At 39.4% G+C, this 12757-nt stretch overlaps 2 protein-coding genes across 3 annotated transcripts in view; one reads left to right on the top strand and one right to left on the bottom strand.

Annotated features, from left to right (window-relative positions):
- The first annotated feature begins 246 nt into the window (after nucleotides 1-246).
- On the top strand, nucleotides 247-11349 carry bnip1b (BCL2 interacting protein 1b). Of its 2 annotated transcripts, none has more exons than XM_017493002.3 (6): nucleotides 247-2585; nucleotides 2750-2842; nucleotides 6266-6357; nucleotides 6453-6557; nucleotides 8428-8522; nucleotides 8610-9796. In XM_017493002.3, exons 1-6 carry the CDS (start codon nucleotides 2388-2390, stop codon nucleotides 8684-8686), a joined length of 660 nt encoding a protein of 219 aa, XP_017348491.1. In that variant the 5' UTR covers nucleotides 247-2387; the 3' UTR covers nucleotides 8687-9796. The 2 variants fall into 2 exon arrangements, with proteins under 2 accessions (XP_017348491.1, XP_017348490.1); XM_017493001.3 differs by lacking the exon at nucleotides 8610-9796 and adding an exon at nucleotides 9984-11349 and having other exon boundaries at nucleotides 265-2585; nucleotides 8428-8546.
- Nucleotides 11350-11531: 182 nt separating this feature from the next.
- LOC108278584 (stanniocalcin-2) overlaps nucleotides 11532-12757 on the bottom strand; it is an 18786-nt gene continuing 17560 nt past the window's right edge. The window contains exon 7 of the mRNA XM_017492032.3: nucleotides 11532-12757. This exon is cut by the window's right edge and continues 824 nt beyond it. The gene's annotated coding sequence lies outside the window, so the exon portion shown is untranslated.

The following is a 12757-nucleotide window of genomic DNA, read 5'->3' as shown; positions in this document are numbered from 1 at the left end:
ACTGCAACTGCTTTGATCTTGGAAATAGTCACACAGTCTCTCTGAATAAAAAAACAATAGGTGTGTTTTCCCTACATGTGTTTCCATACACTTGGGACAAAGTGGAAAAAGTCATATCGACAAGACATTTAGTCATTTAGGTTCCACAAACTATGATCATAGTGGAAAAAAAAATAAATAAACCGATCTCATTTCTAAGCTTTATAGCTTCTATAAATATTACATAAATATTCATTGATAAATATGCTAAAAGTAATGTTCATCTGCCTAATGTGTAATTGGCAAAGAAATTAATCTCTATCTGAAAATGGAGGTTTCAACAAGACCACCAAACATACAGCCAAAATAACCTCATATGGCCTAGCTGATCTCCTGACCTGAATCCCTATGAAAATGTACGCAGGATTTTGAAATTCTAAGTCCCAGAGAAGGAACCTCGTAACCTCGTTTAAATGTTTGTTTATTTATTTATTTTATTGAAGCAAGAAAACAAAGGTTATTCAACATCCATCATCAATGTGAAAAACTAATTGCCCCCTTAAAATTAAAATCTGGTTGTGCCGACTTTAGCAGCAATAACTGCAACCGAACGCTTCCAATAACGGAAGATCAGACTTTCACTTACTTCTAGGACTAGGATTTACTCCTATGTTTTGGATCGTTGTCTTGCTGCATAATCCAGTCACGCTTGAGTTTCAACTTATGGATCGTAGCTATGAGGTTCTTTTTGTGAAATTCGGTGTTTGGTTCACACCAGATGTAACGGGACCACTGTCTTCCAAATAGTTCCATGTTCGACTCCTCAATCCACAGAACATTCCCCCAAAAGGTTTGAATATCATCAGGGTTTGTTTTGACAAAATTCAGATGAGTCTTAATGTTCTTCTGGGTTAGCAGTGGTTTTCACCTCACCATTCTTCCATTGGATGCCATTTGTCCCCAGTGTCTTTCTGATAGTGGAGTCATGAACAGTGACCTTTATTGATACAAGAGAGGCCTGTAGGTCCTTTGATGTTGTCCTTGACTCTTTTGTGACATTTGTGTTCTGCCAGTTCTGGGAAGGTTCACTGCTTTGCCGAGTTTTTCCATTTGGAGATAACGGCTGTCACTGTGGTTCTTTGGAGTCCCAGAGTCTTTGAAATAGCTTTGTAACCCTTCCCAGACTGATGTATTTCAATCACCTTCTTCCTCATTATTTCTGGAATTTCTTTCAATTTTGGCATAGTGTGTTACTGGGTAAGACCTTTTAACCGACTTTGTGCTGTTGAAAAAGTTGTATGTAAGTGTTGATGTGATTGAACAGGGTTTGCAGTAATCAGGCCTGGTTGTGTCTAGTCCAGCTGAACTCCCATTATGAATGCAGTTTCATAGATTTGGGGAATTAGTAACTATGGGGGCAAATACATTTTCGCACAGGCCCAGTTGGTATTGGATACCTTTTTTGCTTCAATAAATAACATTATCGTTTAAAAACTGTATTTTTTTGTTAAAAACTGGATAGGCTCCCGGCTCCCTGCAACCCTGTGTAGAATAAGTGTAGGGTAAGTGTAGGATGGAGGGAATGTTCTGCCAATCAAAAGATTTGGACACACTACATTGAATATATTTTTTACTGTATGAGACATTTTGAGAAAAAATGGTTTATAGTTGAAATAAGACAAATGTACACTCACCATCCACTTTATTAGGAACACCTGTACACCCGCTCATTAATCCAATCAGCCAATCATACAGATACAAGTCAAGTTGGGGAAAAGCGTGATTTTAACCGTGGCATGGTTGTTGCTGCCAGATGGGCTGGTTTGAGTATTTCATAAACGGCTTTGATTTTCACACGTAAGAGTCTCTAGACAATGGCGCAAAAAACAAAAACCATTGCGGGACCGACAGTTCTGTGGGTGGAAACGCCTTGTTGATCAGGAAAATCGCCAGATTGGTTTGAGCTGCCAGGAAGTCTATAGTAACTCAAATGATCACTTTTACAACCGTGGTGAGCAGAAAAGCATCTCAACATGCACAAAACTTCAAACATTGAACTGGATAGTCTACAAGAGCAAAAGACCACATCGGCTTCCGCTCCTGTCAGCCAAGAACAAAAATCATGGGCACAGACTTATCAAAACTGAGCAGTTGAAGATTAGGGAAGAATATATATACACCTGGTTTATTTACAGTCTTCAACTGTCCAGTTTTGGTGTACTGCCCCCATGGTGTAATGAAAAGTGAAGTGAATTTCCATGTAGAAATTTATTTCAGAGCAACGTATTTATAAGACGTTTTTCTTCACTTTACTTGAAAGGTTATTACTATAAAATAGTAGAAAGTACTAAAAAAAACACCAAAGTTTTGAATTTGTTTAGAGGAGCTCTCCTTTCAGCTAAAAAGAAATGCGTTGTCGTTTTGTTTGGACATTTTCGCTCTACGTACCACAACAAAGATGGCGTCAAAAAAAAGCGTTTTCGTTTTGTTTGGACCTTTTCGCTCTACGTACCACAACAAAGATGGCGTCGTCTTCTGACGTCTCTTTTCGAATATGTGTGCAAGAAATCATCAAATATGATTTAGAGATTAAAGCTCTCATTCAGGTAGGGTGTAGGGTGCAAACTCTTTTTTCCCGTCATTAGTGTTCAGTAGTGTTGGATAAATTGTAAATGTTTTAGCCTCACAGTATATATGAGTAACTACGTAGATGAAAAGAAACAGGATAAGTTTTGCGCGTGTTTCCACTTCGCTGTGTTTTTCATACCAGGATATACGAGAATGTCGCGGTCCACACAGCGTGTTAATGGAGCTGAACGCTGCAGTGAAGGAAAAATCCAAGCACTTAACTCAACGAATAAAGGTCAGAATATATACATCACATTTAACCCACTTACATTGTAAATGTGCTAATCCGAATCGTTTAATTATATTCATGCTGAACCCCCCCCCCCTCCGCCCAAAACAACAACAACAACAACAATAGATACATCACATAAATTCTTATGGTTTCCACCACAAATACCATTAGAGAACCACAGGGACAATTCCAGTTTCCAATAAAAACCAATACAATTCCCATTAAAACCATTACCTTTATTGGTCCTTAATGGTATCCACTACACATAACACGCCACCAATAGAAGGTAACAAATTACCATTAGAGAACCACAGGGACAATTCCAGTTTCCAATAAAACCAATACAATTCCCATTAAAACCATTACCTTTATTGGTCCTTAATGGTATCCACTAGACAAAACATGCCACAAATAGAAGGTAACAGATTACAATTAGAGAACCACAGGGACCATTCCAGTTTCCAATAAAGCCAATACAATTCCCATTAAAACCATTACCTTTATTGGTCTCACACATTAAAAATACAGACTTCTGAATATATCCCCCCCCTTTTTTTTTAAATTAATGATTACATCTTACATATTTACATTACATTAGGAATTGATTGTGTGTGTGTGTGTGGGGTGGGGTTGAGAGTGAGAAAGAGAAAACATACTCGTGGGACGGATGGGCTTGGTGGTTCCGACCAAATTGTTGAGGCCCCCTGGGCGCCCCCTGGCGGCCCCCACTTTGAAAACCACTGCGCTACATAACACTCACATTCTAGCAGTAGTTCATTACATTGAAACCATTACTACATGTTCTACAGGCTGTCAGTCATTGCATGGCAACACACAATGCTCTATCCAGCTGTGGCTTCTTTGGGAACTATTTTCATTGAGCAAAAATATACAGAACATTTGCCTGCAATGGGCATCACTTATCATTGATCACCTCATTTAATTTAAAGTGGTGTGTAAATTTGCATGAGCCAAATTAAATGAAAACTTTCCACCCAATTTGCTTTGTACTCACGTGCGTATGTTGCTCACCCACAACATGCAAAGCAAATTTCCAGTACACCTCATTTGCATTTAGTCATGTCCACAAAACTTGTATTATTTATTTAATTTAAAAAAAAAAAAAAAGTTCAGTTGCACAGACAGCTGGGAAAATCAAATGAACGATGAGGGTAAACGATTCGTTTTATTTGTCTTAATTTATGCTGGCTTACTTTTTTTTAAAATTGTTTAATTAATAAATAATGTACAACAACTGGTTTTTACAAAATTTTTCTCTTTTGCTTTTTCTTGCTCCCAGACCTAATGGACTAGCATGAGGATGTGTTTTTGATCAGCTACAGTGCACTAGTATAAGTTCTATCGTTCCGGATAAATGCTGTAAACATATAAATAAAAACAAGCCATGTAACCTTGTCGTTATGTTCCATATATAAAAGTACAGCAACCCATACAGATTGTGATCTGAAGCCGACCAAGTCGAAGGTGCACGTCAGTTAGTCTCCGTACGCATGCATTTCGAATGATGCGTTTCTCAGAATGTACGAGGTTTTTATGCATACGTGTGTTAAATGCTCATATGAAGGATTTACAAATAAATCCATTCATATCCATCTTGCTAAATGAGGCTCATTGGGTCTGAAATTTCAGTTAAGCATTTTAATTTCTTTTTATAGAACCGTCGTGTTAAAGAAGCATCGCACTCGCGATCGTGCCGCTGTACTGTACAGCGCTCTTGCTGATGTGATCTTAATTAATTATATACATACGGTTCCTTATTACAACTTCATTTAGAACAGTTTTTTTCCTTCCAGTTTAAATTGATATTTGAGGATGGATATTTTGTTGATATTTTGTATAATTTCATGAGAAAATGTATTTATAAATTAATCTAGTACTGTTTTACTAGATGATACTAAGTTGCAACAACAACAAGAACAAAAAAAAAAAAAACCCACACAGGAAGCAGGAAGTGAGCAAAGTCTTAACACTAAAGCAAGAGCTGGTTTTCTTGCTAGAAGTAAAAAAAAAAAAAAAAAAAAGGAAAGAAAACTGCTGATTAACATATGGTAACATATGAAAACTATTGATTTACATGACCGGTTTCCTTAGAATTTAACATACTTCTTACTGAGCCTTTAAGACTGATACCGTATATATATTAAATGGTGTCTATTATGTAAGGGATTTATTTGATAAGGAATTTATTTTCAAGAATTGCACAAGAAACCTGAAATTTGTGCTCTTTCTTTCTACCTTTTTATCTAAACTGTACACATGGACATTCATCATTAATCTTTAACAAGCCAAAATTAAACAGGCAAAAAAAATAAATTAAAATATCTTAACCAGCGTAATTGAGTAATATAATTGCTACACATTTTACTACTACATAAAAAAAAAAAAAAACCTATTGAATGAAATGTAGTAAATGCTCACACTACTATCTGTGGTTTTTTATCTGGCTTTGACTTTTTTGAGTGAAACTACCAGTTTTTCATTGAGGGGAAAAAAAAAAACTTTCTTTTTGCTGCTATTAAGCCTTTTTTTTTCCTTCACGTTTGATCTGACGGCTCTGTCGGACTTATTTTACAATTGAAACCCAGGGTCCTTTGTTTTGTTTTCTTTAAAATTGTCTCAAACCTGAACACAGTGCACGCAGCAAGTACTTGAATATAAAAATCCATGTCGATTTATTATTTTTTTTCTCTTTTCTTCAAAGTGAGCGTTATCGATTGTTAGTTGCAGTCCTCATATACAGATTGGTGACAAATTAATGGTAAAACTTGAGGGGTTGCGCTCTTATGCTGTGGGCGGCATTTTCCTAGATTGTTCCACTTGTCACCTTTTGAACCCTGGTCCTAGAGTACCCTAATGTCCTGTACCTCCCTGTACCCCCTGTTCTAACACACCCACTTCAACTCCGGATGGGAGTTGGATGGATGAAAAGCTGAAAACTGTTTGAATATGATTTCACTTGATTATGATTAACATTTGCAGATGTCTTTTTCTCTGTTTTTGAACTTTTCTTTGTTTTGTACAGTTTTAAGATTTCGAAAAAAAAACAACAACTCTCGACCCTAAATACAAAATATCAAAAATTCACATCTACAGATGACGGGTTTGATGTAAATTTGTTACAAGATGAACAGTCTGGGATTCCCCGGGAAATGTAGATGCTTTCAGAATGGTCAACGTTTAGCTAATCGCAGTCATGCGCCAAAGATATTATGTTCTACTGACACAGCTAAATTCATGATTTTTTTTTTTTTTTGACCACTTTGAAAGTGTCTACTTTTTCCCTGGGAATTTCAGATCTGTCACCTTTGGGCGAATTTACAGAAAAGCTCCATAATCTTCGTCGTTCCAGTATGTCCTTTGTTGCAACAAATGATCAACTGATCGATGCACCCTTTTTGGTGGTAGGATATGGAACAAATGGCTAAAGAACAAGATAAAGAGACCGATAAGAACAGTATTATGGCTGAAACAGAGGGTCATCACAAACAAATGTTAAGGTGAGAGGCTCAGGGGACTTGTGCTCTTTGCATGCTGTACTTTTCATGTTGCCTGTATATTTACTGTCCTGGTTGTTTTTGCACCTCTGTACCAGTAACCAGACAGCATGGAGGAAAGCCAACTTGGCCTGCAAGCTGGCCATCGATAACCTGGAAAAAGACGAGCTAGTACACGGCGGGGACTCGTCATTAAGGCACAGGTAAGTCAAGTTCTCAGTGCTACGTGTTGAGGGGAAACAAACCGCTTTCGAATGGCTTTAAATACTTGCTACTTAATTAAGTGATCAGATGTACATTAATTGCTTTTGGAGCGCGTGCGTCTCATTCACCCATTCACACACACACTCACGCACCAATGGTAGCAGAGCTGCCACGCAAGGCGCTAACTTGCCATCGGGAGCAACTCGGGCTTCAGTGTCTTGCCCAAGGACGTAGAGTCACGTGGGCCGGGAATCGAACCAACCGCCAACCCTACGATTAGCGGACAACCCGCTCTACCACCTGATCCACAGCCGCTCCACAATTAGATCAGTGCTGTGTTTGAATCTGGATAAGAGGAAAAAGCTTTTCCAGTTAATGGGGAGCGTGTGAACACTCATTCATTCGTTCATTCGGTGTTTGACAGTGTCTGCTTTATCCGGTGCAGGGATGACGGTGCTCGTCTTGAAGCACACAGGGACGACTGCTTGGCTCAGGGAAATGTTGAAGCTGATCAGCACGTTCCCTGAGCACCCGGCCAGGTATGTTGTCAAGACCTGCAGCTTTCCGTGGGTTAACTCTGGACAGAGTTTTCCTGGCATCTACTGCATGCAGACAAAGGAATTGGTCAGTGGGAGCTGGGGTGGTCTTCCACGCTGGCATGTTGTTCTGCGCTTTGAACCGTGTAGCGAGGCGTCATCATCACAGACAGGTGGTGTAGACCGTCGTATTCCGTGATGGCCTGAATACGCTGCCATATACGCCTTGTCACCTTAGTGTTGATGAAGTGACTGTGCTTCTTCCTGCGTAGTTGCGCTTTGTGTCTCTGATACCCCCGGGACAGATTCTCGCTTGCTGTGCAGAGGGCTGCCTTGTCGTCAGACCTATAAGCAGCGTCTGTCAGGTTTTCAACAGCAAGTTTACCTCTGCACCGGTTTCTGGTTTGCGATGGTCTTGAAGGAAGTTACATCATCCATGCACTTTCTGATCTAGCCAATCACTGATGCTGTGTATTCCTCCAAGTCTGTGTTGTTGTGGTATGTAGCGGTGTCTCTGAACATATTCCAGACTGTGTGCTCAAAACAGTCCTGCAGTAGCATTCAAACATGATTCACTAATGGACTGGGCAGTCTTCACAACCGTCACAACCGAGAGCAGTTTCTGCAGTTTCAGATGCTGTAGCTACAAGGCAGAACGCTCTCTGACACTCATGTAGAAACAGTTGAGGACGGGTGTGCACATGCATCTTCACACATGCATGTAGCGCCACTGAGCATGTCAAGTCGTCTGTGATCTGCGCACGCAAAAGCTTGAAATCGCTCAGTTTCCAGATGCTCACGTCCTCCTGAAGTCGACAACGGTCTTTTCAGTCTTGCTGACATTTAGACAGAGATTTTTATCGTCGCACCAGACCTCAAGCTGTCTCACTTCCTCTTTCATAGGCCGTCTCATCATTGTTTTTGATGAACCCTGTGACAGTGCTGTCGTTCGCAAACATCGTGATGTGGTCGCTGTGATGTTTAGTGACACAGACGTGGGTGAGCAGTGTGTACAGCGGAAGACTCGGTACACAACACTGTGAGGGTTCTGGCGTTCAGGCTGACTGAGACGGATGATCTGTGGTGGATTGTGACTTCGCAGTCATCAGATCTCAACCCAGTTGAACACCTCTGTGCAAGAAGTTTGGACCGGTTTGTTAGAAGGCACTGTCCTCCACCATCATCAAAACAGCAACTGAGGGAAATGTCTATTGGATATATTCCCTCCAGGACAGTTGCAGAGAAACTCACTCACAAGGCACTTTGAAGCTGTTCTGATGTCTCCTAGATGACTTACTGACCATAACTTTATCTTGTATTTGTTTGATGGTAGGAAGGCCACCAAGGAGAACTTGACAGAGACAGCCAGTGGCATCACCGAGAGTTTGATGAGCATCAGCCGATTGATGGCCCAACAGGTGAAGCAAAGTGAGGAGACCATTGGCACTCTGGGTAAGAGCACACAGCTTTCTGTTATTATATATTATATTTAATGATGTCTGTTGTTATCTCTAGATCAGGGTTATCCAAATGGCAGGCCAAATACAGCTCGTCTTGCCACAATAAACCTTAATCCTCTAATCCTCCAATAAGAGAGCCGAGATCTCCTGCGATGCCGTCAACATCCAGTTGCAGAGATGTGCGACTGATGACGAAACACCTGTTAGTTTTTGCCACGGTATCTATTTAGCAAGCCAGACACCTTCTTAGGACTTAAGTAATTTGGGGAGGATTTGTAATTGATGAAACATGATATGGTCAAAAGTATGTGGACACCTGCCCATCACATCGATATGTCGTAAGCACACAGTTGTCTAGGATGTATTTGTATGCTGAAGCAGCATTACAGGCCCAAACCTGTTCCAGCACGACAATGCCCCGTGCTCAAAGTGAGCTCCATGAAGACATGGAGATTTGTGTGGAAGAACGTGAGTGTCCTGCACAGAGCTCTGACCTCAACCCCACCGAACACCTTTGGGATGAACTGGAATGCTGACTCGCCCGACTTCGGTAACTGACTTCACTAATGCTCTTGTGGCTGAATGAACACAAATCCCGACCGCCATGTTCCAAAATTCAGTGGAAAGCCTTCCCAGGAGAGTGGAGGTTATTATAACACCAAAGGGCGACCAACTCTGGAATGGGATGTTCAACAAGCACATATTAGTGTGATGATCAGCTGTACACAAACTTTTGGCCATACATTATTGTTTGATGATGTAGTGGCCGGAGACTCCTATACTCTCCTTGGTACTTTCCTATCACTTAGCTAGCCAACTTTTATATAAATAGTCAAATTTGTTCCCAAAGAGCAAGCCGGAGTTTACGGTACGAAGGACACACTCCCTGAGGTGATATGAGGAAGAAACCTTGAGAGGAACCATCCTCATCTGAATGATTGTAAATAATAGTGCGATTGTAAATAATGTCCCTTGTATAACTGTGTACTATATAGTCAAAAGGTGCACTTGTGTAACCAGGAGCTTATGAGCTACTTATAAATATGAGCATCATATTTATCATTTTCTGAATTCATTATAGATTTTAACATGCAGTCTAATGTGTTAGTGATCAGCTGTTCAATGATGGAGACTTGAGTGCACAACTCTTCTAAGGAGAGAATCTGATCTGGATCTGATTTGCATGTCCCTTATTTCTTTTTTTTTTTTTTTTAAATACGAGCAAGAACTCTGTCCTATCAGCAGCGATCCAATCTGCAAAAATGCAAATGGGTATCGAAAATGTCACACCTCTCCTAAAACATAGCACAGCTCCTATAACACCTTTGACACCACGCGTTAGAATCATGCCGACATGTTTTTGCTAAATGAACGGCTCTAAATGCGCCTCGGTTACAGACGTAGTCCGTCTTTTTTGCTCTATCCGTAGCCACATCGTCGAGGTCAGTACTGGAAACGAGCGAAGGGTTTAAAGCCATGACGTCCACGATCCACTTGGGACGGAAACTCCTCCTGAAATACAACCGGCGTGAACTCACAGACAAACTCCTCATCTTTCTCGCACTTGCTCTGTTTTGTGCCACCGTACTCTACATCCTGAAAAAGAGGCTCTACTCGTTCATTTAGGATGAGGGGGGAGGGGGGGGGGATCAAGTGTCTATTTTACTATATGCAAATACTTGAATTGTTGGCACTGGTCTGGTGATGGAGGTAGTGTGGTATATTACATATATTACATATATATATATATATATATATATATATATATATATATATATATATATATATATATATATATATATATATATATATATATATATATATAGTGCCTGCAGCTGTGAAAGTGCATTACAGCTGCACAAAAGGCAGCTTGGGTTTAACATGCAGTTTGCATCTCACGAATGATAATTTGGTACTCTGTCGGGCTGTTTGTATTGACTTTATGCAAGCGAAAGAGTATGAGCACATGGCAACAGTTGTAACATTTTTAAAAATGGGAATTTCAAGGGCGTTTATGAAGTAATGGCATTGTATATAGCGCTTTCTTTAGAAATATATTTATTCTTGGCCCAAGTATGTTTAGTTGGAGGCATCTTGATTAAAACCCCGAAGCTTTCTTTTACCATACCTTTACACCAGTGCGCAGAAGTGCCTTCTCTCGCTCTATTTGAAAGTGTAAAAGCGTTTTATTTGCTCTTGCGAGGTCTTTACGGCCTTTAGAAAGCCGTATTTTTAAGCCATTTTGAAACTGTTTCTAGTTTTGTGTGTTGGTTTTTTTTTTTTTTTTTTTTTTTTAAACAGAGTTGATTGTGTCTACATTTTTGAAAGGAAGTATTGGGAAGAAACATACTTGAGGTGTAGGTACACTGCGTTATGCCTGTTTTGTTTTCTTAGTTGTTCTGATAGTAATTTATTAATTAATGAGGTGCTATTAGTATCTCATGATGTTCTTCAGAGGTCAGACCACTTGATGGTGCTGTAGAGTTTTTTCCATTTAATACATACAATTACTTTGTCAAGTAGATATCATTTTTTTTTTCCTTTCTCTGAACATGAGAAAATAGTGGAACATGGGTTTCCAACCCTAGTCTTCGGGTACCACCTGTCCTGTACATTTGAGTGTTTTTCCCACTCTAACACACACACACACATTTCACTCACTCTGTGAAATTCAGTGTCCTGTATTCAGGTATAGTTTGTTGCAGATGACTCCACTGTGAAAGTTACCTTGTTTTACATCTTTAATTCAAATCCGTTGACCTCATGACTGTTTAATAAATACGAACTGTTTTTAAGTGTGTGTTGTAATATAATTTAAGTTCTGTTCTTGAACTGTATTGCACATTCAGTTGCACATTCACTACTCATCAAACATCCCCTAGGTGTTTCTATAAACATTTTGCTAAGTATGAATGACCGAGAGTAGATTGGGACGTTAGAGAAAGTGTCGTTTAATAAGAAGAAACGACGAAAAAAATTCGCACACAGATGAACATAATTTATTGACCAATAATACATTCATTTAAGTGGGGAAAATAATATTTGTGGATAATAATGTGTGGATTTTTGATTTGATCTACCAGAATGTAAGGAAATGCTGAAATATTTGACACAACAATACAAACATGTATAAATAATACAAGTGGTATAGAAAATACGTCAAAATAACGTATACCTGGTACTGTTGTACGTGACGAATGATGGTACAGAAGGTACAAGTCATGCATAACATTTGGAAAAATAGAAATAAATATTTTAAAAATAGATGTACATTTACACAGAGGGTAACTGACCTCTGTACATTTAATAAGTTGCCTTGATAATTAAATGTTAAAGTGCACCTATTATGGTTTTTCGAATATTACCTTTCATGTAGTGTGCTATAGAGCTGTTTGAGAATGTAAAAACATCTGCAAGGTTTCAAAAATCGAACCGAGTTATCGACTCTCAAAAGAAGGAACCGATTCTGAACAGCCGAATCGAGTCGTTAGTGATTCCAGACTTTACTTCCTGTACCAATCTGCGTAGGTTTGTAACAATAAAACCCCGCCTCCGGTCTTCGTCGACTGCTCGCGAAACAGACAGAGCTGAAACTCGTTACGGTAGTGGGCGTTTCCTTTTAGACACCCGCTGACATCGGGTAGACCGATCACGACAGACTGGGACATCTGACCAATCAGAGCAGAGTATGCTCTCTGAAAGGAGGAGTTTAGGACGGATCATTTAACGAGTCGTTTGTGACACTGTGGGGTGAGGTGGGGGGGTAATACTGCAGTTTAAAAGATGAGCAAGTTAAAGTGCTTTTTATTTATTTATTTATTTTAACCTCGGATGCACATAAATCTGTCGTATGGGAGCTTTAAAACAAAATTAGGCCCGTTTCAAATCCGTAATAGGTGCGCTTTAAAAGGATGAGGTAGGTACCCAAATATTACTGTAGTGTCATGTTCTGCTTAGAATTGTTGTACACAATTTATTTTGAAACTTTTGAATAAAATAAAAAGAACATTTTCTTTCTATTGTTTGTCAGTATACGTATCATGGGTCAGAAACATAGAGATCCGAATTTGATTTTCCATTTCTTCAAACGGAACAAATGGTCAAATGAAAGCCTGTGCTCCTGCTAACATTTTTATGAAATAGTTTATTTAATTAGCCGTGCCGCGTGGCTGGATATTAGTTATAATCGCAAGTCCCGGTTTT

Source organism: Ictalurus punctatus, chromosome 18, assembly GCF_001660625.3.
Source record: "Ictalurus punctatus breed USDA103 chromosome 18, Coco_2.0, whole genome shotgun sequence".
Lineage (NCBI taxonomy): Eukaryota > Metazoa > Chordata > Actinopteri > Siluriformes > Ictaluridae > Ictalurus > Ictalurus punctatus.
This window is presented reverse-complemented; position numbering and strand designations above follow the sequence as displayed.